Source organism: Thunnus thynnus, chromosome 22, assembly GCF_963924715.1.
Source record: "Thunnus thynnus chromosome 22, fThuThy2.1, whole genome shotgun sequence".
In the NCBI taxonomy this organism is placed as follows: Eukaryota; Metazoa; Chordata; class Actinopteri; order Scombriformes; family Scombridae; genus Thunnus; species Thunnus thynnus.
The window spans coordinates 4,855,423-4,880,866 of NC_089538.1; the positions used below are offsets into that span (position 1 = coordinate 4,855,423).

At 40.2% G+C, this 25,444-nt stretch overlaps 1 protein-coding gene across 11 annotated transcripts in view; it reads right to left on the reverse strand.

Annotated features, from left to right (window-relative positions):
- The window catches only part of nrxn2b (neurexin 2b), a 715,289-nt gene that overhangs the window by 103,372 nt on the left and 586,473 nt on the right, over nt 1–25,444 (reverse strand). For 9 of the 11 annotated variants that reach the window (XM_067579159.1, XM_067579157.1, XM_067579160.1 and 6 more), the window contains one exon: nt 6,827–7,008. In XM_067579159.1, the coding sequence (XP_067435260.1) occupies nt 6,827–7,008 (182 nt within the window). Of the gene's footprint in view, nt 1–6,826; nt 7,009–9,071; nt 9,334–25,444 lie in introns of those variants that run through there. The other 2 variants (XM_067579166.1, XM_067579167.1) reach the window with 2 other exon arrangements.

Genomic DNA, 25,444 nt, shown 5'->3' on the forward strand with positions numbered 1-25,444 from the left:
GCATTTGTCACATGCTGGGAGAGGGGTAAGGGTGGGGTCAAGAGGAGAAAATATAGCCATGTCCCTCTTGCTATCCCCCCTCCCGCCTCTAACCCTGCCCCTGCTCAAAGTAGACACTTGTCGTGAGGGATGGCTCCCTCACTGGTAATCAGAGGCAGCTCTTATTTAATGCTATGAGCAGGGACCGGACAGCCAGTGATGGAGGTACTCGGGGAGGCCCGCTGCACACTGTGCACTGGCCCATAACTGCAGATGAGACACTTCCCACAGAGCAGTTAGCGCGACAACTCGCCAGCTGTAAACATAATGACTGCCAAATGTGAGCGGTGCCCGTGTGAACAGCAATAAATACAAACAGACACCTCTAAAAAATACTAAAAAAGATTGTGCAAGTCCTAGTTTGAGAGGTGCGACTAAACTGCTACAACTTTATTCAGCCATCTGTCAGGCCATTTAGAAAGTTTATGAATATCTCATTGAGAGAACGGCACTGATATGTGCTTCTTTCTTTGAGCTACATGAGACTCCATATTCTCAAGAAAGGAATATTATTTCTGCACAGATTCAAGAACCTGCAGGGTAAGTTCTATTCATTTCTGATGAGTCATAAGGCTGAAGATAGTTACGTTTTGTGAGGCCTCCCTACACAAGCCAGTTTCTCCATATTGTGATCAACGAATACTTTTGGACAAGGGAAGCAAAATGCAAGAAAGTCTCAAAAAATGTGTTTTCCTCAGTGCCTATGTTTACCACGCTGAGTGCTGTCACCTGAGCCAGGCAGCAAGGACAGCAGAGCGTGAAGCTGGAGAAAGACAAGCCCTTCTTTTTGCATGCCCAGTTTTCAAATTGTCAATGTTTGTGTACAGGGAAACATGGACACACTCAGACTGAGACTATCAACTCAGCACAAAACTAAACAATGTTGTACTTTTGTTTGCATTGAGATATGACTGCGGGAAATCACACCAGACACCACACACACAAGTGCAGCTTTTACACTCAGTGTGGTAAGACTGAGGCAGAAGGAGTGTGTATCCTTTCTACAACTGACTGGTGTACTGACTGAAAAACAGTATCATTTAATTGTTCACCTGTTCTGGAAGTTCTTACATTTCACCACTAACATAAAACTACATGTTCAGCTGTACACAACCAGCTACACATGATCAGCGACTTTGAATTCTTGCACCTGGACCCAGTTTTTGGCATACTTACATACAGAGCTTCCAGTTGATCAGGACATACAGTATGTTGTGCTTTAAAGTAAAGATCATTTTGAAATCTTCAATTGATATAAATGACATTTGTTTTTTGGTTAATGATATAAAATTGTGATGTGGCAGAAAATTCCAACATGAAAAACTGATTTTGGGTACAATAATCTTATTTTTTTTTTAATATAAATTAAAACATTTCTTTTCATGACTGGGTTCCAAGGTCTTGCAAGGACATCTAACTTTTCCAGCAGCCACAGATGGGAGATTTAGCTATCAGCCTGCTTCCATATCTGTCTGTACGCTTCATTCCCTGAATTTGATGGGGGAAAAGTCATGAATATTGGAAAAAAAACGATGCTCTGCTCTCCCAAATGACCATGTTTACTTCTATTGAGCTAAGATCCTGTGAAAGACATAGTGGGGACTGGGGGACACCTTGTCTATTACATCTAAGAAAACAGAAATGCTCACTGGAGTAATAAAAGTTGTATCTATTCCTATTGAATTCATCTTGTGAGTGGTGAAACCAAAGGTATTTGCTCACTTACTAAGCTCTTCCTGGAGCTTTTGAACCAATCTCAGTCATGTTTAGCAAATGGAACTTGTTCAGGTGTCATCAGGTGACCTATGTGCAGGTCCCTGGTCATGGTGTTCTATGAACACCAGACCAAAACTGGCCATCAACTGCATCGGATCAAAGTTATGGACCAGGAGATATGATCTCCCACCCATACACAACTCTCTGTTATGACTTGACCATGGTCCTGTACTTAAGTCATGTGATGACACCTGAGCAAGTTCCATTTGCAGAAGAAGGCATTGGGGTATGGTTGAATGATCCAGGAAAAACTAACTTTGGAAAAGTGGACTTTTCCAAAATTTCCAAAATGACTTCCAAGGAGAATGACCTTCCAAAAATGTCTCTGCATTGAAGGAAGTATGGCAGCAACAACAGCGACTTTGTTTGGGATGAAATAAAGACAAACTGTAGTTAAAATGAGCGGCAAGCTCAGCTCATGATAGCTGGTTACACCAATGTGACAAATGACGCAAAAACTCCACAACAGTGACTGTGTACCGCAAAAACGGTTGCTTATTCAAACTAATGCAGACATTGGGGGTTACAATTGAGCTACAAGCTACCAACATGTTCATCTAGGCCCAGTGAGTAAAAGGCAACTGGACTTAGTGAGTATTCTTGAAAATGTTTCACCATTCATCCAAAAGGCTTAATTAGTTCTACTGACTCTTGGGGAGTTCTGTGGTATTTAACTTCTCTGGGTGATTAAATACAGAGGAACTTCCCACCAGTCAGTAGAAATGATGAAGTCTACTGGATGAACAGCACATTTTCTTCAAGGCCAGGCAGTGAATCCAGCTGTTTTTGGTTTATTACTACTTGATATTCCCTGACCTGGATGACAGAGAATCTTTATAGACATATGAGCAATCCTGCACTGCAACAGCAATATGTGCAGTCATGTTTAGTACGCTCTGCAATGATTCATTCCTATGGCATTTTCCAGATAATGAATTTCAAAGCTTTTTCATCTAGAACTCTCAAAATGTCAACTGGAAAGTTTGAGACACACCCACAGTAAATAATTAGGGAAGTGCAAGAAACAAGGTCTTGTGGGGATATAGTATGTCCTTTTTAAACCCAGCCACAGTCAGCAGATTCAGTATAAGCACCTTATCCCACAACCTGGACATTACATCTCATACCCCCAGGCCTGATGACAGGCTGTCAGGAAGATGTAGTGAGTGATGACCTGCCCTCTGTCAGGTAAATAGACAGAAATGGAAAAGGAAGGTGGCATGAAAGAAGAGGAGGCCAATAAAGGAGGAAGCGAATATATAATAATAATATACTGTAATAGTATAAGAGATGAGTGGTTTGTGAATGATAAGGAATAATGCTCATCTTGGTGGCACATTATTATCAGCCTTGCCCACCACTGCCAGTATTTTTAGTTAAACAGACAGAGACCGATATCCATCAGCGATGTGTAATATGCTGTAATGAAAAGAAACGGTTGTGATATGGGTCTGTGGGCTTCTGACTCAGTGAAACAGGCTACGGAGGGCTTTAACTTAACATTAATCAATTGCTTCATGAGTAAAAACATGAATTTAGTTGTTTGTCTGCTTTCAAAATGCAGAAATCCAGGAATCATCAACACCAAACCAATATAGTTTCTTAGCATTGTGCATGTCCACTTTCAAATTTGTCAGTCAGGTTTAGAACCTTTGGAATCCTTTTAGAGTCCATGGAACAAGCTAACCTGGAATAAAAAGTGAAATTTTTGAACCACTATTCAGAGCTAACGGATAACGCCCCTGGTATTGGACCTCAAGACCGCCATCACTGTTTGAACGTTGAGCTATTTTATAGTGTGATTGGGTCCGTAAGGCCCCCATCAGGTGGGATGATATGGGGCCACGGCTCCTGGGTTCTCAGGTCTAATTTGCCTGTACTTCTCCCCTCAAAGAGAGACGGGCATAATTAACAGCACCAAAACACCCACCATGGCTGAACAGAGTCATTTAGGGGAGCGACTCGGGAGGAACGGCAGCAAATGAAATGTAATTGCAATGGGAGCAGAGGAGCCGGGCTAGTGTGTCAGAGGCACTGATGTGTGTGTGAGAGGGAGGCAGAGAGAGAGAATGAATGGGCCAGACATGGGGGAATGAGGGAGTAAATGAAATACACAGAAGTTAGATAGAGAATATGCACCTGAGAGAAGAGCAAGCAAAAAAAATGACTGATGAGGGAATGTGAGCGACAGGCACAGATAAACTAGAAGGAACCTTTCCTTCAGTTTAGAATAAAAAATGAATGCATCACGGTTCACCGAAAACTCTAAGTTAAAGGATCAGTTCACGTAAATTAAAGAAAAAGACATTATCTCACCAACCTCTGGTGGTATCTAGCCATGCAGATAGTTTTGGTTTCATTTCCCCAGGTTTTGAGATACAGTATCTGCCTTCGAGATTTCTTGCAACACCTCAATACAATAGAGGCAAATGGAATTTTCTTGTGACACTCACAGCATTTGAAATTGCATTTAAAAATTCAACAGCGATATCTCAGAGACTGTGTCTTGTTACCCAGCATAATCCACTTTGGTTGAAAGTGGTTCAACTACAATTATTTATTCTATGATATTCTACTGAGATTTACTGTATATGGCCCATTGGTTGAGTCATATGTGACTCTCTCTAAACAACCCTCTGAATATAACTAAAAGAAAAAGAAATATTACTAAAAATGACAGAAATTGACCCTTTAAAGTTCAAAGTTGCTGCAGCTGAACTTTGCAAGGTACATCATCACTTCAACCCCAGCATCATTTGTTGTGTCCATTGCATTTAAAACTGTAATCTTTCATCATTACAGTCATTATCACTATTTATCGCTGATGTTAAGAGCATTCAAATTGGCCTTGACCTCCTTGGTTTATCCATCAGACCTCTCCCCCTCTACACTTTCACCTATCCCTCCCTCTTTCCCCATCATCCCTTCCTCTGTCCCTCTCAGTTTACGGAGCGCTGGATGAGAAGTGACCCGGGGTCAACTATGTTCCTGTCGTTTCCAGGCATGGGCAACCCAAACAAATTGGGGTCACGAGGATGTTGGAGTGGTGTGATCACACACACACACACACACACAGACAGACGCGGGTGTGCAGATGGCGGAGTGTAGATAAGTGTAGATAATAGTGATAGTGTCTTATCAGTGCGTACTTAAAGAGAGTGTAAAGGAACAGCGGGACATCTTATCCACCAGCTGGTACAGTAAAGCACTGTAGATGTGAACCTGACTATGTACAGTGTGTGTTTAATTGTGTGACTCCAGCAACATGAGTGGGTCACAGTCACCAGGTGTGGTTGTGGTTAGTAATTAACAGAAACCCCCCATTAAAATGAATATGAGTTCTGAATGTAATTTGGGGTAGAGAAAGCATGGGGTCAACGAGACAATTAGAGCGTGTGTAAATGCATTTTTAAATGCCCTCTGTCCCTTAATTGCCATTTAAAGTTATCATTAGAGGTGGTTTGAAATGACCTTTAAGCCTAACATATGAAAGCAATGAAAGCGGAGATGAGGCTAATACTAGTTTAACAAGGGATAAAAAGAGAGGCTGTTGGGTGAGTAGTCATTTTCTGGACTCTGCACACCCTGCTTCTCTCTGGACATTGCAAGTACTACACGCCGAAAAAACTAAATACCATTCAGAAATGATTCCTTAACACCCAGAAAAGCTTGAACCATACATTATCCTGCATAAAAAGGGACAGAGCTTAACGTGAGCCAAACCTGAATAAAACCTGATATTACCAATTATTACATACTGTCTGTCTTCATACTTCTCAGTACATCTGAACTCCAGTCCAACCTTGAAGGATAATTCTGCTTTATTACAACTTAGGTCTTTTTTGACCTTCACTTCTATGGCACTGTACTCATCAAGTTAATTGTAAAGAAAGGGGAACTTGGCAAGAACTTTATGTCTGACGAGGCAGTTTTAAACAAACCCCCATCTTAGCCAAGCCTAATTTGAGAGCAGAACAAAACAAACAAAAAACCCTAATAGTAAAATGACTGTCTACTGTAAGCATCCATCACACTTTATAGACTGACTTTATTCCCTTTGACCTACAGCACTGTATTTGGCTTAGTTTGTGTGCACATGCGGTTTTCCTGTGCAATGAGGTAGTATTACCAACATCTGGATGCACTAACTCTCAGTTTTACCTACAAATAAGGGTTGCTTGTTTAAAACCTGTCTGACAGACAGGTCCAGAAACACAAATAATCAGCCTGCAGATCTTTATAACATCATCACCATGTTCCCAGATCTCAGAAATGACCTTAGTGGGTTATCATTACAAATAGAAATGATGGTCAAAACTGTGAAAGACCCAAGTTACATCATAGATTGGATCCCTTAAACCCCCAAAATTTATGACTAAGGGTCATAAAGATCCAAAAGGTTCATGACTAAGCATAAATATCAAGTTGTTATTTGTCAAGCTGGTATCTGTAACCAGCATAAAACACAAATACCTAATTAGTTTCTGATTGAATATCAAAGTCAAGAAACATTTATGATGTCATCTTGTTCACAGTCCTATCCTTAAAACCAAGAAATTACTGCAAACAAAGTGCCTCTATCCACTGACTCAGTTACTCTACTCTTCTCACCTTTAGCCTCCCTCTTACTATCTGTAGGTCCTGGTTTATGCCCAGTCCCCTGGTGCAGGCCATCCTTCATCCCACTTTGACATCCTTCCTTTATGTTGCCTGCTTTTCCTTGTTCCTTTCATTAATTCACCTGTCCTCCTCCCTCCTTCCAGCTTCTTGTTCACCAGTGAAAAGTCTAAATCGCCCCAAGTGCTCTCCCACTCTCTTGGAATCTTTCATCACCCTCCTTGTCTTTTCCACCTGGCGGCTGATAGTAGCTTATGCACATACATCCCAATCCCTACTTTTTCTTTCTGGGCTTTCCCCAGTGCGTCATCTGACCAAATTTAGTGTAGAGTACTTTCCCATTCCTCCATCAAATCCACCCCCACCCCAATAGCCAGAAGGGAGGATATCTTACTATGTGCAGTTCCAGGTAATCTCCAAGTCCCTTGGCGCTCTCTACCCTGACCAGAATGGCCTCCTTCAGCTGCGTGCTGAAGCCCACTGCCAGCCGGTCTGCCCGTGTGCTCGGCCGGTCATTGGGTGGCCAGGTATATGTGATGAGGGCTCCGCCTCGTCCGAAGATGTAAGTTGTCCCAGCTGTAAAACAAAGGAATAGGGAGGTTATGACACAATAATAGCACTTTAAATACTGTAAAGAAAGATGTTTAATTAAGTTTGTTTTCAAAAACGAATACATTCCCATATATTTTTGGTCTTTGTATTCACAATTTATAAAAATGGCATTTATCTCTTTTTTTGTTGTTGTTTTGAAGAAACTGCAGTTTGTGAAAATAACCTGCAGGTTATAATTCAATGTCAAATAACGCCTCCTCTTTTAAATAAATACCACCTAAAGAGAGCATGATGAATATTATTTTGTACTTCAAACCAAGTTTGATGACTTATAAGCACATAAGTGAAATGTCACATACTGATCGATTGAAAAATAAAAAATATGAAAAATATGAGATGAGAAAAAAATATATAGTTACTTGCAGTGTAAAACATGATCATGAAGTGCTGGCTGTCACCTCTTTGAAATGTTAATGTGCCATGCCACTGCAGTTTCAGTTGCATTGCGTTCAAACTAGAGTGAGCTGAAAAACTTTGTGATGGCTATGCTGTTAGTATAACCAGCACTTCTCAACATCAACGATAGAAATCCCTCAGATTTCCCTGTCAAAGAAACTTTGCCTCAACAGTATCTTGAATTTCAGCCTAAAAAATCTGCCCTCTGTGTACACTGAGTGATTTCATGTTTGAACTGTAACAGAGGAGTTATGACTTGGCTCGGCTCCAATAAGCCCAGTGGTGAATGAGAAATGATGGGCGTTGGCTATGATTAGAACAGAGTAATGAAACCACAGTGAAGTGCTCTAAACCCTGTGGGCTGTCTGCCTTCCCTGGAACATAAATACACATAAACAAAAACACAGGCTGTACGTGTATACAGCTAATGTGCACGCACACACACACACACACAGTAGATGCATGCACACTCGACACGCACACATGACCCAGCAATTCAAAGACACTTTTATGCACACAGGCGATTACATGTTCTAATGACACACACATTTACAAACAGACAAGGAGAGACATGCACACACACTCACATACAGATTCACATGCATGTCAGACTGCAACTAAGAACATCTTTGTTATTAATGTAACATTTAGGTTTTTTTTTGATGTATTGACTAATCCTTTAGTCCAGTGTTTTTCAACCTTTTTTGAGCCAAGGTACATTTTTTTCATTGAAAAAATCATGAGGCACACCACCAGCCGAAAATATTAAAAAATGAAAGTCTGCAGCCTATATTAACAATATAAAGTCATTCTCGTCAAAGTGTCTTGAATAAGAATCATATAAACACAAAGAAAAAAGCCTTGTATAATCTTTCATATTTCTACTCTCTCAGTGTGAAACCTGGGCTTGTTTGGATGAACACAGAGCTGATATCTTGGCGGGAATCAAAGAAACTCTCACACGAAGCTCTTCCTCAACAGCTCTCAGTCTCTCTGTTTTTAGTTTTTATAGCAGTCAGGCTTGGAAAGCTCACCTACCACAGATATGTCGTGAAAAATGTGAGCCATGTCAAAATAGCTTTGTTTGCCAGAATGGGGAACTCCTTGGCAGTAGCCAAGCAAAAACTGTCCAAAGGTAGATCAGCAAAGCTTAGCTTTAAACCACGATTTTGTCTCAGTTCAGTTATTTCCTCCTGCTCCTGGAAAGTCATGTCCTTTCCAACAACTGATGCTGAGCTATCAGGGTCCCTAACCCAGGTGAGGCATTCAGTGAAGGCTGAAGAGAGATAAAATGTAACTGTCTGCAGACATGTCATCAATACGTCTGGAAATTGTGTTATCTAGGAGAGGGACTTTGACTATTTCTTTAGCCGCTTCAGGTCCGAGCATCTCATTTACAACGGCTTTGCAGGCGGGAAGTATTAATGTCTCTGCCACAGTGTGGGACTTTTTTGATTTAGCTACAAGTTCAGCAACGTGGTAGCTAGCTTTAAGGGCTCTCTCATTTACCTTTGTGGTTCTTCTAATGAAAGTTGCCTGTTTCTCCGTGTGTTCACGCAGGCGAACAAAATAGTCCGCATTCTTGTTTTGAAGCGAAGGGTGTTTCGTTTGGAGATGGTGTTTAAGCTTACTTGGGACCACAGCACTGTTGGATAGCTTTTCACCACACACCAAGCACAACGGAGTCGTTGTCGTTGCCTCGCGCCAGAGACTTTGCTCGAGCTCACCGTCTTTGCTTTCTTTTGACCTCCACTCCAGTTCGGAGTTAGCATTTTTCCTTTTCAAAAACTTCTCCATCACTGTCACCGTATAGTCTCGTTAGCCACAATGCCCTAATCACCGCCACCTGTCGCATCCATGCATCACTAATTCTCTTGTCTCAAATTACAAGGCAATTAGCTACCTGCTGCCACCTACTGATACGGAAGAGTATTACATGATTACTCTGCCAGTCACTAGACAGCACAGACACTCGACAACGGCACATTATTTGCAGATAATAATTAATGCGTTTTCAAAAAATGTTTTTTTAGACCAATTGGGTGAAAATGGGTAATTTCTCACGGCACAGTGGTTGAAAAACACTGCTTTAGTCCAGTGGTTCCCAAACTTTTTTTGTCATGAACCCTTTTGGAAGCTGAAATAGATTTAAATCCCCACAACCCTCCTCCCTAATGTGAAAATCAATGTGATTTTTTATATTATTTTTTATTGTAGCAATACTGGGGAAACAAGAAACTGGAGGAGCTCAGTTTAAATTCTATTAAAATAGCACTGTCAGCAACATGAGCCGCATGTTTCTTTTCATGCATGTCTCATTAGCTAAACATTCCCCAAACCTTTTTCTGAGTTTTGAAGTTCTCAAGTTTCTATACGAGTTTCTTAGATATAAAAGACACACAGCACTTCTGTTATATTGACAGCAAACTCAAAAGCAAAAAAGTCTTTTTCATGTTTTGGATTTGACAGATGTGTTTCCACGATGCCCCTCACCATCTTGTACATGCTTTCTGAATAAATCTTGCAAACCTGAATCTTGAGAGGCTTGCCAACATCAGAGCGCTCTCTTTTGTTTTTGTTTCCAAATGAATATGATTCAGTCAACTTTTGTTCCTCGACACATTTTTTCCCTGTCATGTGTGCCCCTGGTTTAATCTATAAAATGTCCAAAAAGAGAAAAAAAATTCTATCACAACTTCCCAGACTACTACTGTTCTCCACAAATTGTTTGTTTTGTTCAACAAGCAGTCCAAAACCCAAAGACATTCAAATGCAAATCCTCATATTTGAAAAGCTAGAACCAACTTATGAAATGACTTAAATTTATCAAAATTGTTGTCCATTCATTGTCTGTCAATTGACAAATCATTTCAGTACTGTAGACTGACATAGAATATGCACAATCACGCATGGACACAGTTGTGCACAGCATGAGGTTTTTGTAGCACACTTGTATATTGAAGCACATACACTCACACGTTCAAGGACGCGCACACACACACACATCCTTGTTTTTTTTCATGCCCTACAAACCTCTCTCTCTAGGTGTGCTCCAGACAGAGAGGATGGAGAGCAGAGCTGTGATGGCTGAAGGGCCAACAGGCCATCAAACGACATTCACAGAAACATGCCCCAAACCCCACAACAAGGCAGGCTGATAAAGAATAGAAACATGCAGTCTTTTCTGTGCAAACACACACACACACACACGTTTACCTAGCTCACTTTTGGGGAATTTAAATAGACTTACATTCATTTCCTGAAGACTTAACCACTGATCAAAAGAACAGCTTTTTGCCAATTGGGTCACAGCTTTTGTCCCCGACTGCACAAGCTGTCCCCAATCAACTGGTTTTAAGTCTGGTGTGTGTCCCTGAGTTAAGTCACCCACCACCCCCACCCACCCAAGACACACACACACACACACACACACACACACACACACACACACACACACATATATACGCACATATTCACTGAGCTACCTGACACTTTCATTATCTAACTATCCACTGGTCTGGTAACCATTTGAAATCAGCTGACACAACTGTCCTCCCTTTCTCTCTACCACTTTTTCTCTCTCCCTCTCTCTGGCTCTCAACATCCCTCCCTCCCTCCCTCCCTCCTCCTCCTCTCCTCCCAGTGGAGCTAAGCCCTCTGCTCAGCTCTTGTTGTTTTCTGGAGGCTGTATTATTTTAGCGCTGACTAATTATCGCAGCATGGCAAGGAGGGCTATAAGGAGGTTGTGTGCCAGAGGAGGGGGGAAAAAGAGAGGATGAAGAAAGACGACACTGTATGGAGGCAGGGAGTGTAGAGGATGGGAAAGTGCACACAGTGGATGGCGGAGAGAAGAAGAAAGTTGGCATTTTGCTTCTTTTTTTTTCTTTCCTGTGTTTATTAACAGCGTAGCACTGCAGCCTCACAGAAGCTGGGCGAGAGACAGCTGTGGAGGAAGAGGAGGAAAGGTTTCTAAAATGGCCGACAAACAGGGAGGGAGATGGAGGGGAGCCATGTTGTGATAGATGAGAGTGTAGCCATGTTGGGTAAAAAGAGAGAGAATAGTTAATGGTGGTTGGTAGTTGAGCTTGTTAATCTGTGTGAATGCATACTAGGAGAGAAGAGACTGAGAAGGAGAAGAAGAAGGTTTAGCTGCCACACAAACACTGGCACACAAAAAGAGTGATGATTTACAAGTGGCAGGAAGTATTCAGCCTGTAAAAACAGTTGTATAATGTCTGATGTCTGAAGAAACCCTGTCATCAGGGTTGGATTATTTAACAGTAAGCCTATGTAGCAAAGAAAGTTTGAAATATGGCAGCATTTAGCAGGCAGACGTGGTCTAAAAACACAACCAATTTGCATTATGGGACATGTAGGAATCAGTGGTTTTGAGTTAGGGTATCTTTGCCTCTACTGCATCAATTTTGGATATTCTTTTTAAATTCTAGTCTCTTTGAAGTCTTTAAACTTTATGAAAGTGCAATAGTGCATGCTACAGATTTCTTTTCATGTAAATAGAAGGATATATATTATTTTTTAAACTTTTCTTTTCAATAATAAACAAACAGTGTTTTTGTGAATAACAAATAGAGGATGTTACCTGGTCGGTCAAGGACATTTTCATTCAGCTAGCTAGATAGCTGCATACACACAACCACGACACAACAAGGACGTCAAAACCTGAAATGCTCTTCTGTCTCTGTTGCTGTTTTAAAGTGCCTTTCATCAACATAATGTCACATATTTGAACTTTATCCCTATTCTGACTGGGCTAGCGGTTGAACTTGATACAACACACACCGCACAATTACAAATTTATATAACTCACGTTTTTAATGAGCTAGATTAATCATCCTGTCCATTTATTATGAAGTATTTGTCTGTCACTGTGGTCCATCTCTGATATGACAAAGGTCCCACAGGTCCCATTCTAGTCCCTCTTAATTTACCTAAACCGTCATCACATGTGTTGTGTTTTGAAGTACTGTCAACCCACATAACTCTAGGTTCTAATTAAGCTCCTGAGGCTTTCATGAATGCTACATTTGCCAAATTCCACTTAAATATGTATCAAATGAAGCATAAAACATTTAATCATTCAATTTAATGAACATGTACAGCCATACATAATAGCATATTTGATTTTACTAAATATTAGTGTTGAGTGTTGTATTGGGTATCTGACCTAAAGGGAGAAGGGTCCCCAAACACCCACATGACTCTAACACTAGAATATATCTAAATTAGGGTGCACACGAAATTAGACATGCAGCACGAATCGTCACTGCATACCTTACGTGTGTACTCACAGTGAATTAAGTCTTATCAGTTAACACCCCTCTCATGTGGAGCATCTACCATATGTTTTGTGTTCTCTAGAGTTTCCTGTGTGCCGCCACTGTCACAGTCACTCTTATCACTTTTTACTTTATCATCAGCACATTCACCTTACTATCACAAACAGTGGTGCCAAAGTCGAGAAAAAAAACAATTTCAAAACTCCAGTAGAACTTAGAAACTCTTTCTACTTCTTTCTTGTTCCTACGACCATCCTATGAGGTGGTGTTGACTTTACCTGTTTTGATTTGTCCAGTTGATAGTGGCCACCTGCTGCTTTGTGTGCTTGTATACGTGCTTGCATGTCTTTGTGTGTATGTGCACTCCTCTTGCCTCTAAATGAGGAGACAAAGGAGGTGCAGAGTCTCTAATGAGTATCCTGACAGGGCGCATCCATGTGTCACTGTTTCTCCCAGCAAACACCTGCTGCTCTGGTTGAGGCGAAAACCACCTAATACTGCAATGCAACACACACTAACAGGAGGACAAGAGGAGGAGATAAATAGGGAGAGAAAGTGTGCATCAAACCAAAGAAGACGAGTCTGGAGGGCATTCGTCTCTGGCTGGCTTCAAGAGAATGATCTCCTTCAAATCAGAGAACATCTATACGCTTTGAGTGGATCTCTGAGGGCTCAAAGTCAGGAGTCTTGCAACCGCTCTAACAGGTGACTGTATTGCACAAAGATAAACACAGTGAGTTGTTCACTGTGATCACATATCTAACACAAACACATTTCAAGTTATTGTTTGCTAAAATAACTTGAATACAATGTCTGCCAAGAAATCAATCTAACACTTTTGGTGGGGTTTGCAAACAGGCAGCAGTAACGTATTGTAACGGTAAAGACGTTACTGGATTAAAAGATGAAAAGAAACACTGGTATGGCTATTTAATCACCATAAAATATCTGCTTAAAAGAACCAGTGCTGACGGCTTCCCCAACTCTTGTGGTCTTGTGAATTCTGTCTGTCCTCCCTCTGAAGCAAAGGTAGAACTAGCATGACGTAGCACTGTGATACACATTATGAAGGAGGTTGGGTTTATGGTTTGGAGTAAAAAGTGTCTGACCTTGACATTCAGTCTCCTCCCAACAATCAATGTTCTTCCCCTAACCTCAACCAAGGAGTTTTAGGTGCCTAAACCAAAGCAAACTTAAACCATAGAGATCATATGATTTATTTTGTAATGGTCATATGGGTCATTTTGGAAGGGAGGAAGGTGTTAGGTATTAGGACTTGTTTAAATGTGTGTGCATGTGAGTATGTGTATAAGAGTAAATGTATGTACTACCACGTTTACATGTGTATCTGTGGTGGATTTGTTGGTGCATAAAAACGTGTGAGTGTGTAAAACTGCTTAAGCAAACATGGAAAAAAAAGCTATCTGCATCAGAATTCTTCCAAACAGCAACTGTTTGCCTTTATTGGAAACTGTGAGTTAAAAGTAAATTAGTGCTGCCTTGGGAGTTGTCTGCAAACAAAAACCTGGCAGAGTATGGATTCCTCTGACCTTCAGTCCACCGTGGTCTAATCAAGCAATCTGCCTGGCCGTGTTCGCTAGAATAACAATAATGATGGAAATGCTCTACTGCACTCGTGTTTCACGCCCCCCCACATCCAAAAAAGAGGCTAAATATTTATTACTTTTGTCCAATTAGCTCTGGCGCCATCGATCTGGCCAATCAATCTTACCTGCGGCGCTAGAGGTGGAGAGAGTGCAAATAGATGAATCAAAACATTGCGGGACGCCCCTAGATTATTATTTCCATTCACAGGAGCCGGCTGGTAATTTGGTTTGAAGAAGAACGGACAAAAAAAACAAAAAAAAAAACATTTTCCTTTGTCCACAGATCCAGTGGAAAAATAATCAGAAAAGACTCATGAATCAAAACAGTAATGAAAAACTTATTGATTTTGATTTCTTACGCCCCCTCCCCTTCCCTTTTCCTCACTCTTCTTCTCTACAGTGGGGCAAGAGGGGACTGTAGTTAGGATTGAGTTTATCATTTGGGATGCTTTCTCTGTTAGGGGCCATTGATTTAGGATAGTGGATTCTAGGCCACTACCATCTCCATCTACTGTGCGGATAAACAGGTCATATTGGAGAAAGCAGACGCCACGATTTTTCATTAAGGCCTGTGGTCAATGTTGCAGTGTCAAACACCAGCTGCAAAGCCTCATGGGAGCTGACACCGTGAAATTTACGAGACAGGACAGCGTTAAAATGAAAACTCCAAGAGGAAGAAAGGCCTGATGGTGGTGATTAAGTCAATTCTTGAGAGGCAATAAGCCTCAAGGCACAGCACTGTACACCCACATAAATGTACACAAACTTCTTACTTTAAACTCTCAAACTGGCTCTCAAACAATAACTCAATAATATACAGATGATTCCTCCAACCTTCATGTATTATTGCATCAGTACAGGCTGATTCTTTGAGGCAGTTAAGGAAAGAGACAGAGCTATTGATTCCTTTTTAAAGAGCAGAATGAAATCTTTTTTGCTCCTTTTTTTGACACAACATATATTTCAGAGAAACTTACAAAGGAATGTGTAGACTGGGAGAAACAAAGGACACAGAGAGAAAGGGGCTAAGATGAGACATTTGCCAAAAGTTTCCAGACAGCTGTTGATCTTTGAAGTTGCAGTTACACACACAAGAACTTAGTGAAGAGCACACACATTTTGTTGACATTTTAGGGTCTTTCTATCTCTTACCCTCACACACAAGCACTGTCAGATGCAAACACGCCCCTTTGGTAGTCTAACTACCTCGTCAACATCGCTGCCCTTGCTCTGATAGTCATTTCTCTGTGGCGGTACATAGAAAAATGTAGAAATGGAATCCTGAAGATTGGCTGCATCTAAAGTGGAAATAGCATGTCATCCCTCTGTGATGTGGTTGGATAATATTCCTCTTCTATCTATACTTTCTGCAAGATTGCTTCAAAGGATGAGACGGGCCTTCCTGTTACAAGAGGTTAGACGACACACGATTACTGGATTGTCAAAGTTTCCAACACTTTCCTGAGTCCAGTTCTAGTAATACAAGTGAGAAGGTGAAGACACTAAGAAGGATGTATTTGAAAGCCATTTAAAGACACAGTTTTCTGTGACTGAAAAAAATATATAATTGTTCAGGTGTGGTTAAATCCCATTCATTTTATACCTCAAGGAAATCTAAACTCTTTATGTCTTTTTGACTTAGTTTGATCTCAACAGGCTGATAAGAGCTTCAGTTGTAATTGGGTTTGGAGAGTTTTGCAGCACTAGCTGGAGGACAGGGACACTGCACCTCAGTAGCCTGGACTATATTTGAAAAGAGTAATTGGACTGACCTTATACTTGGGAAATAATTGGACTGATTATACATTTTTCACATGCTACACATACCCTTATATCACCAAATCAGAAGCTGAAACATGTTCCTTTTTAACTACAGTTGTAAAGTATAAAGATCTCCTCGAGTGATGCTGTCACCAATTAAAATGTCTAAGTCAAAATGAGTAAACATGCAGTTTCATCTTCAAAATATTATATAGTATGTCAGACTAAGAGGTCGCTCAATGTCATTCAGGATTGGTATATAGCAGCTGCAGCTAGCATAGATTTTGTTTCGGGGGCTACTGATGGTTAAGGGCACTGTGGGAATTTCAGCCATGAGCAAAAAAAACCTAATTGGGAAGTATCAATAGAAAGGGAATTGACAGGGAGTCCATCGACAGGTAAAGAATGATCAAGGACACCATTCAAGACCACTCTTGAGACATTGATTACTACCAAATGTTACCACGTTACCTACGTTTGCATGTTAACACATGAACATGCTCCATTTGCTGATGATACCATGACATCTGATTGAAAAGTTGGGATAAGCTACCTACCTAAGTGAAACCTTTATGTTGAAACTATTTTGTCACACATACTTCTATCAAGGTCAAAAATGAACTTCAGTATCAAAATTGAATCGGTAGTCAAATTAAGTAACCTTAGAGTAGTGCAAGCCCAGTGTAAGGGTGTAACAGAGAAGGACACCAATGTAATCAAGCTTTTCATACTTGCCACTAACTGAAAAAATGTACCTATGGTTATGGCTCGACTATAGCAACACATCCAGGTGGGTGCGTAAGCTAGGCTTCACATACCAAGGTTATCAGTCAAAGAAAGAAGTCACTACATTGCTTACTTTTTCTTCCAACTTTGATAACACCTGTTCCCTCGTACTGTTGTCCTTGTCACTGCTCCTGCCACTGTTGTTAGCAGGGGAGAAGATGTGGACAGCCACATGCCTTCCCTCATACACGGGTCACCAGCTTGGACAGAATGGCGTAACACTATCACTCCTTGCAGGCATTCAGTCCCGATCAACCAGCAGGAGTCACTGCCGCAGCAACAAGAACATAAGCCCTCACTGTCTTCCACTGATGAACACAGCCAATTATATTCATTAGAGTCCATGACCAAGCTGGAGATGCTGCTACTGGGTATTCAAACTGGGTAACTGTGGCGGTGGGTTCAGCGTTTTACTCCTGTGCCACCCTGTGTCTTGTCTACCTTCTTTCCAGTAAGCAATCTTTTAACTTGACATAATGTATTTTGCCACTATAGCTGCATCTCAATACATATTTGTATGAGCGAACTTGCCATCAACTCCATCTCAATCTGTCATAACCAAACCAATTACATATAGGTTACTTTGAGTTTGTGACTTTAACATAGGTGGATATCCACAACATTGTAGTTGCTTTGAATGTCTATGTGTGAACTCTTGCAGAGTCAACAGCATAATATTAGGGAGGCACAGAGGAGGGAGTGATAGATTTCTTTGAAGCTTATTGGTGCTTATTTGTTTCGAGGATGATAGCCATAACAATGGAATAATAGCTTAGTCTTCTCTTTCTGTATTAAATTGTAGGCTACTAACAAAAAGGAACTGATTTCAGTGACAGATTGTCACCCGCTTAAAAGCACTTCTTAAAATCACATTTTGTTTGGTCTGGCTTTAAAGATCAAAGCATAGTGACAGATAATTGAAAAAATGGCTTTTGTTTAGAATTCCTAAATTTGGTTTACTTAATTTAAAATGTTCACAAAATAACAATTAGAGATACCAAGAATACTGTAGTATTTTCTTTAAATTGTGAGCTTGGGGTTCAAAAGCATTTTATTGAATTCAAATCCAGTATTGAATCCTTATCAGTCTTATTAGTTTCACCTTTTAACATTTGCAAATACCTAAATGCTAAAAAAATTACAACTCGAAGATGTTAATCACCTCTTCTTGGCTCAGAAGGCAGAAACACTCCAGTTTTTAATGGCAACCTAATAAATGTTCACAACCTGTACCTACAACCTGAAAATTGGATGAGCAGCATAAAATATGAAATGATAATTACATGCATCTGACACATTCAGTTAGCAGCTGTAGCATTCTGTATTTCACAAACTACTTACTCTGAATACTGAAGGTCCTGATTCAGAACTATGATGTTGATCAGATTAAAATGTTGATATAGAACGAATCAAAGTTTAACTGAGAGATTCTTAAACTGATGTGAGTTGATCAGCTAGATAATTTATTTGTAGAGAAGAATACCCACTCTGTTGGTCCCTGTTGAACCACAAAAACACGGTCCACTCAATGTCATACAGTGGTGTTACAGAGTGATCGCTTCACTCGCAAACAATCTCTGAATACGGACAGTAGGCACAGAGAGCACATTAACCATTTTCATTTTAGCTGTTATGGAATTAACATTAATTAGCTACAGCTGACTAATCTGCAGCCAATGATGTCTGTCATTTTAACCATGGATAGTCAGCTAAAAATGAGAAGCCAATAACCCCTGTCTTTTCTACTGCTATTGGCAATAAAAACAGAGAGACAGAGAGATAAGGTTTGACAAGATATTCATTAGCATCAGAGCTTAACGAACATGGGTATTTTGTCAACTGGGAACCATAACCAAAATGGAACCTGTGATCAAAACCCATCCCTTCCCATATCTCTCTGAATCATCCCTAAAACAGAAATCACTCCTGTCATCTTGAGATGTCTACTGATTATTCCCCTCCCAAAATCTGCCAGTTGGGACTTGATACACAGCTGTACCTTTCACAGTTCAGGAAGATTCACATGTTGCTCCTCTTTTGCTTTTGACACCAATGATATGCTTGCAAGGTTTGTTTGAAACATTTCAAAATGTCCCTGGAGGGATGCTACTATCAGAGAGTGGGTTTTTTTTTTGGAAAAAATACCATTCCCCAGTTAGTACTGAGAGGTCTACCCTTGTCTTTTCCAAATATCTTTAAATGAAGGGCTCCAGTGGGTGTAGTAGAATAGGGGGAGGGGCATGGAAAAAGGTGATGGGGGGTCTTGCTTTTAGACTGGTTTACACTCTGAGAGGTCGCTAGGCAGGACGGCACATCTAGCCTGCATATATATCATCTGGAAGGCTTATCGATCAGCTCAAAATACCCTCCTCTGTCTGATAGCCTGTTCAATAGTCTGGTGAGGTTGAGGCAGTGATGCCCAACAGAGCTGCATAGACAGAGAACATTAAATGTTATTTTTAAATGCCTCACATGTGCACATGTTGTTGTAGGAGGACAACTGCTCATGTAAATACAAGAAGAATGGTATAACTTTCCTAGGTGAATGACTATCTACTAAAGAGATATAGGACTTAGATTTTATTAACCTTTTATACTACATATAACCATACTCCCCTCTATTGACAAGAGTTATATTCCCTTATGTGAAGACTTAATGAATGTTTGGTAACCATGTATTTGTATTTTAAAGTCACCCAAGTGTTTAACTTGTGATCTATTAACCTCATAGACAATCATATTTTAATAGTTAAATTAGACAAGTAGTTGTATCAAAAGAATGAAGTTTCTGAAGTAAGTTTTCTTTTATTGTTAAAGTATAGTCACATTGAATGCTTTTATATTACGAAGTTGAAGTAATATTTAAATATGTTTCTCAAAGTAATCTAATCACATTTGATTACTTTGAAATAAAGTTAGTCAACACAGTGATGCCTAACTTTATTTCCTTTCACTATAGTATTAAACTTGATTTCAGTAGATTGTTTAAGATGTGTAAATAGTTTGAGAAAGTTGAACTAATGGAGATTATATGCTAAAACATCATGAAGTGTTAATGTGAAGATTAATGTTTGTTATTAGAAGAACTAACTTATCATGAATCATGTAAATTGCTTAACTGTTTTTGAATGGTCTCACAAATATGATACAAGCTGCAGTACTGTTATTAATCAGAAAATATCACCAATGCTTGGACATTATGAAAAGAATGTGTTTACAGCTTTAATGTGAAATAATAGGCAACAGTGACTTGAAGTGTGAGTTTTTGCATGTAAAAATTCAAAATTAGATTTCACCAAATTCCTTTACTTCAGGAGGTGCAGGCTGTAAAGCACCAGCCACACCTAAAGCCCCTAGAACAAAGTAATTGAATACTCATCAAAAATTTGGTGCAAAACCCTTTAGAACACACTCAAAACTCCTCCCGTTTTATCCTAACTTATAAAAACAGCCTCAAAGAGATTCCTCTTTGAGCTGGCCTCCAAGAACTCCAGAAAACTCTTAAGACGTCTCTTTTATTTGTTTTTTCAACCAAATATATCCGTATTTAACCAAGTTAATTTGTTTTGTTTTATTAGTAACATAAAGTCTCGTATTTCCACGTATAGTAATTTAATTTGAAGTAAACAGGTACAGTATTTTATTTTGAAGTAGACGCTGCTGAAGACTTGAGCATAGTCAGACTGAACTTTATTCGACATTAAACTTAAGTTACTACAAGCCAACCACAGCCACACGGCTTGATTCTTTACCGGCATTCAATGCCTCTGCATCTATTGAGATGTTCCACAGCTCATATGGGCTCTTTCACTTCAACACCACTGGTGATGCTGCATCAGGAACTACGCCATAAACCCCAGCAAGTAAATGTCAGGACTAGTTTTAGTTTAGCTAACAATTGTTGTTTCTCCTGCATCTTATTAAGTGTGGAGAGGACTAAAAAGCAATCATGTCATTTGAGAAATATATTTTGAAAACAATGAGACGACAACAACACATGAGTCATCATTGTTCTGTTGTGTAACTGTGATGTTTGAATCAATGTAGGAAAGAAGAGCTGCCGAGGTGGTTCGGTGAAAACATCAGAAGCAGTGAGGGTCTGATCGGTGTTTTGTTTGTCTGATTCAGCTCAGTACACAAACACATTAAAACAATTAGTTAATTAATTTAAGATTCCATTTTGTTTCTGTTGATCGCTTGGAAATGGACTTACGATCCTGCAGGCAAAATGCAGACTTGTTGATGAGCAACTCAAAAGAGAAAAACAAGTAAACAAGTAATGTTGATTTTATGACAGCAAAATGTCTTGCAACATCTAGTCTTTGAGAAATTTATAACAAAAAGAAAAGAAATTCACCTGCACAGGTACGCCCCAAACAAACTATGGCTATACAGTAAGTGCATCAAATGTTTCATTTAAGGTAATCTAGTAATTTGTAAGAACAGTGCCTCTATGAGGAGGGTTTGTTATAAACGGACTGCACACACAACTGTCTGCAAGAACTGTTTTCCTGAACAAGAACTGGACAGCACAGCACATCAGTGCACCATTTAATTTGGTTTGGTTTTTTTAAAGTTTTGCAGTGACTGTGGTTATCTTTGTTAATGTGCATTGTTCACGCATGCATAACATTTTTGTTCATACAAGAGAGGCTCTGACACCTTAATATCCGTTACTCACAATCACAAGACGCATGAACACACACACACCCCAACTCAGAAACACACAAACACACAGCAGCATCTTTTCACATTAACTCTCGTAATAACATGCCAATCAAATGGCAGCAGCAGACAGAGACGTGTGAATATTTTAGCTCGATGCACTCGGACTCTGTTGTTTAATTATTCACCATGTTTGGAAGGTATGCATCACTACACTGACCCCACCCCCAACCCACCACTGCCACCCCCCAAATGCTAAGCCTGTAAAATATGGTGTTAGCAAGACTTTGGCTGGGGTTTATGTTGAAATATACAGCAGTAGCAATGAACAGAAGACAGTATGAATGAGAGATAATAAAAAGGAAAAGAGAAAAATGAGGAAAGAGAAAGGAGAGATTTGAAGAGACATGCATGTACATGGGTACTGTCAAATACTGACATGCCCTGGATGAAGCAATAATAACAGACCTGTTCAGAATAACATCCTTATTTTCCGTACAGCCATTAAGCTGTGATGTTCTGAAAAGGTCAGATTGTTTTATTACTGCTACATTTATGGGAATACAGGTGTTTGCTTGTGTGTGTGCTGAGCGGATATAAATGTGAAAGTAAGTGTGTGCACTTCTTGATAATGTTTAATAGCAATGGGCCCCATTAGTGTTAACATCATCCAAATTGCGCTAGAGTGGCCTATATAAACTAACACAGGCTAAAGGTGGTGTTAGCTATTCCATCCCTGAAGTGGTGACCTTATGAAATTGTGGCGGCTCAAATTGTGAAATTACATAAGTGGAAAGGTGTTTGAGTGAACTATGCTCACGCACCATTTAATTGGCAAATCTGAAATTGATACATAAGGGGTTTTCAAATAATTCCAAGTCAAGGACCACAAAATAGAAATGTTTTTTTCCTCAGAAATCCCTTAGATACCAATTTGTACTAAGAAATGGTTTCAGAGAAAAATTGTTTGTTTCACCTTTATACCCTTGACAGTACCTACTGTAGATTGGGTAATTATGAACAAATTTAGGCATGCATCTAATGAAAATGTTCAATATCAGTGATCAGTGAATGAAAAATTAAACTGAAATGTCAGACAATTGTGAAAAATACCCCACAATTTCCTAGAGCCCTCAAATTGCTGGTCTAACTGGTAGTCTAGGTTAATAGGATGAAACCAAAATATGTTTGACAGTTTCACTAAATACATGTATTCAAATGATTAATGACTATTTTTTTCCATAGTAAACCAAAAAGTCACACCAAAGAACCACTTAATTCCACATCTAGTCCCTTGACTCCATTTTTTGAACCACTGTACAACATTCCAATACATGCAGAACTTGCCAAACTAGAGTTAAATTACCAGAGCTCCCGTACTCTGTGAGCATTTCGCACTTGATAAAATTAGTCTCCACTGCACCTCTCCAGCTTGTTACATAGCTGTAATGGCCTCTTGGAAATACCTCTTGTCAGAAACAGAGTGAGCAAGCAAACACCTTGCACAATCAGTTTGTCCGGGCCAACATCAACCTCCACTTTAGCAACTTAGAGCCTAACATGAAATGGACCCCCGCAGTACACTCGACCAGAGGTTAAAGCAACATTCTAAATGGTTCTTTAATGAAATGAGTTGAGTGAGCTGTAGGGCTCGGATAACTCGTTACTGTGGTACTAGAGGTGTAGGAGTGGTTGAAAGAACAATGTGTACAGTGGAGGGAATAATGACCTTCATCCTGGATGAGGAGAAAAGATGTTTCTAATGGATGTTGGTGGAAGGACAGATAGATGTTAGAGAGTGGGGGAGGTGATGGAGTGAGTGATTGAAGGCAACAGAAAGAGGCTGAGAGAGACCAAGAGATGCAAGGGGGATCAATGGGAAAGCTCTTCCTTGGAGAAAGAGTGCAGATCCACTCTTTCATTCCCCAGGACTGTATTCCTCAGACTCCAGGGTATCCCACATCAAAGGCGGAGGCGGATGAAGTGGGGAGATGAAAGAACGACATAGTCTGTGGTGGATGTGTGAGGTGCATGCATTAAATATTGTGTGCATGTGTGTTGAATGTGTTCTGACACGCACGTATGATGAGCTGGCACAGGTCAGTCCACATAGGATTTCAGAATCTTGTGAAGCTTTGACTGTTGTTGACACATGAAAGCTGCTGGGTGGGATTCAATGTTGCACCAATGTGCATCCATTTCAGCCCACAGAGAAGGTCCATTATGCATTCACTCAGGTACCATGAGCTTGCATCCATAAAGATTAGTCTTAGAAGAAAAATAGAACAAAAATAAGGCTGAGTCTTTGAAGACTAACGGTGGTCCAGGTCCTTTCTGATCTTGTGAGATTTAAAGTTGAAACCTGCTACACACTGCTTTGGATGCTACTGAACTGAGCAGCCAAATGCTAAATGCTCAGGATGGCTTAGACCAAGCGCATACAGCAAGGAGGCAACTTCAAAAAACCATCTACAATCCAGCTCTCTGAGGACCATGGCTAGTCATCTGAAATGTCATTGGTGCCTCTGTTCTCTGATGTCGAGTCAGTGTGAAGTGCCCAAATAAAGCAGAGACAGTCAATTGTATTCTTTTTGTCTTTCCTCCCTCCCTCATCTCACCGGCCTAGAGGGACTCCTGGACAGGGGCGACTGTCTCAGTACGCCTGTCACAGAGCTGATATTTCACATGTGGGGAGAGCTGGCAAGATGGACGAGCGAGGCAAGGAATGTGAGATCCTAAATAAATGACTGTCTGTACTTTGCTGAGAGCCCTTCAATGGAAAACAAATCAAGCCAAACCAATAATGTGACGAGACAAAACCCAAACACGGGAGAGAAAGGGGAACACAAAAGGAGATTTGCTGTGCCGTGTCTGGAACCACAACATTTAGCCAGAGGCTCATCACTTACTCCTTCTCTCTTTCTCCAACTGCCTGCCTCCCTTTCTCTCATTCTCTTTCTTTATCTTTAACCCTGCCTTTTGTCCCTCCATCCCCTCTCTTTCTCTGCAGGTTGGCAGTCAAACATAACAGGCTGTGGCCGTTATGTAACAATCCATTTGTTGGCCAGTGCTGAGAGGCTGCTTGGTGGCCAATACATAAGCAGCAAATAAGGCCCTTAACGGGGGGAAATTCACAGACGCTTGTGCAAACAAAAACAAACAAACAAACACAGACTGTAAGAAGATAGAAAACAAACACTGGGGTTATTGGTGGAGGCCTAATGCTCCTCCTCGCTGGTGCGTCATGTAAGCTGAGGAGCAAACTGGACTCTCAAGCAATCTGTTGGGATTAATAATGTTTTGCCAAAGTCTCTGACACTTCTAAACACACTGTAGGCTGTTACAAATAGAAGCTGTGCATACATCTTCTTTAACAGGAATTTACCCTTAGTTTGAAGGCTACTGCACATCTTCACTTTCTGCATACGCAAGAGCCCTGCATGATGAGTCACTGGGACAAGATTAAACAGGGCTTTCTTGCATGAGCCTGAAATATATGTACAAAGAAGTCAAGTTTATTATATAGCCTAAATCCCAAGTTTGTCTCTGAGGGATTTATTATCTATTACAACAATCTCTGTCTTCAGACCTCTGATTTAGATAAGGAGAAACTCCACAAAAAAACTTTGACAGGAAATAAAATGTGCAAAGAAGATGGAGAAAACAAGACACATGCCAGAAAAAGAAAGAAATGATCAAGAAGAAGAAATTCAGCCAAAATTGTTTGTAGTTGTTGTTTAAGTATTTTTAGTTGCTTAAACCTAATCAAAAATGAACCGTAAAGGTGGTGGATCAGAAAACGCTAACAGGAATCATTTTTCATATGAGTGGTTTTGGAAGGCACTGACAAATGATTTTGTCCTGCTGATTGGGGTTACTTACAATATA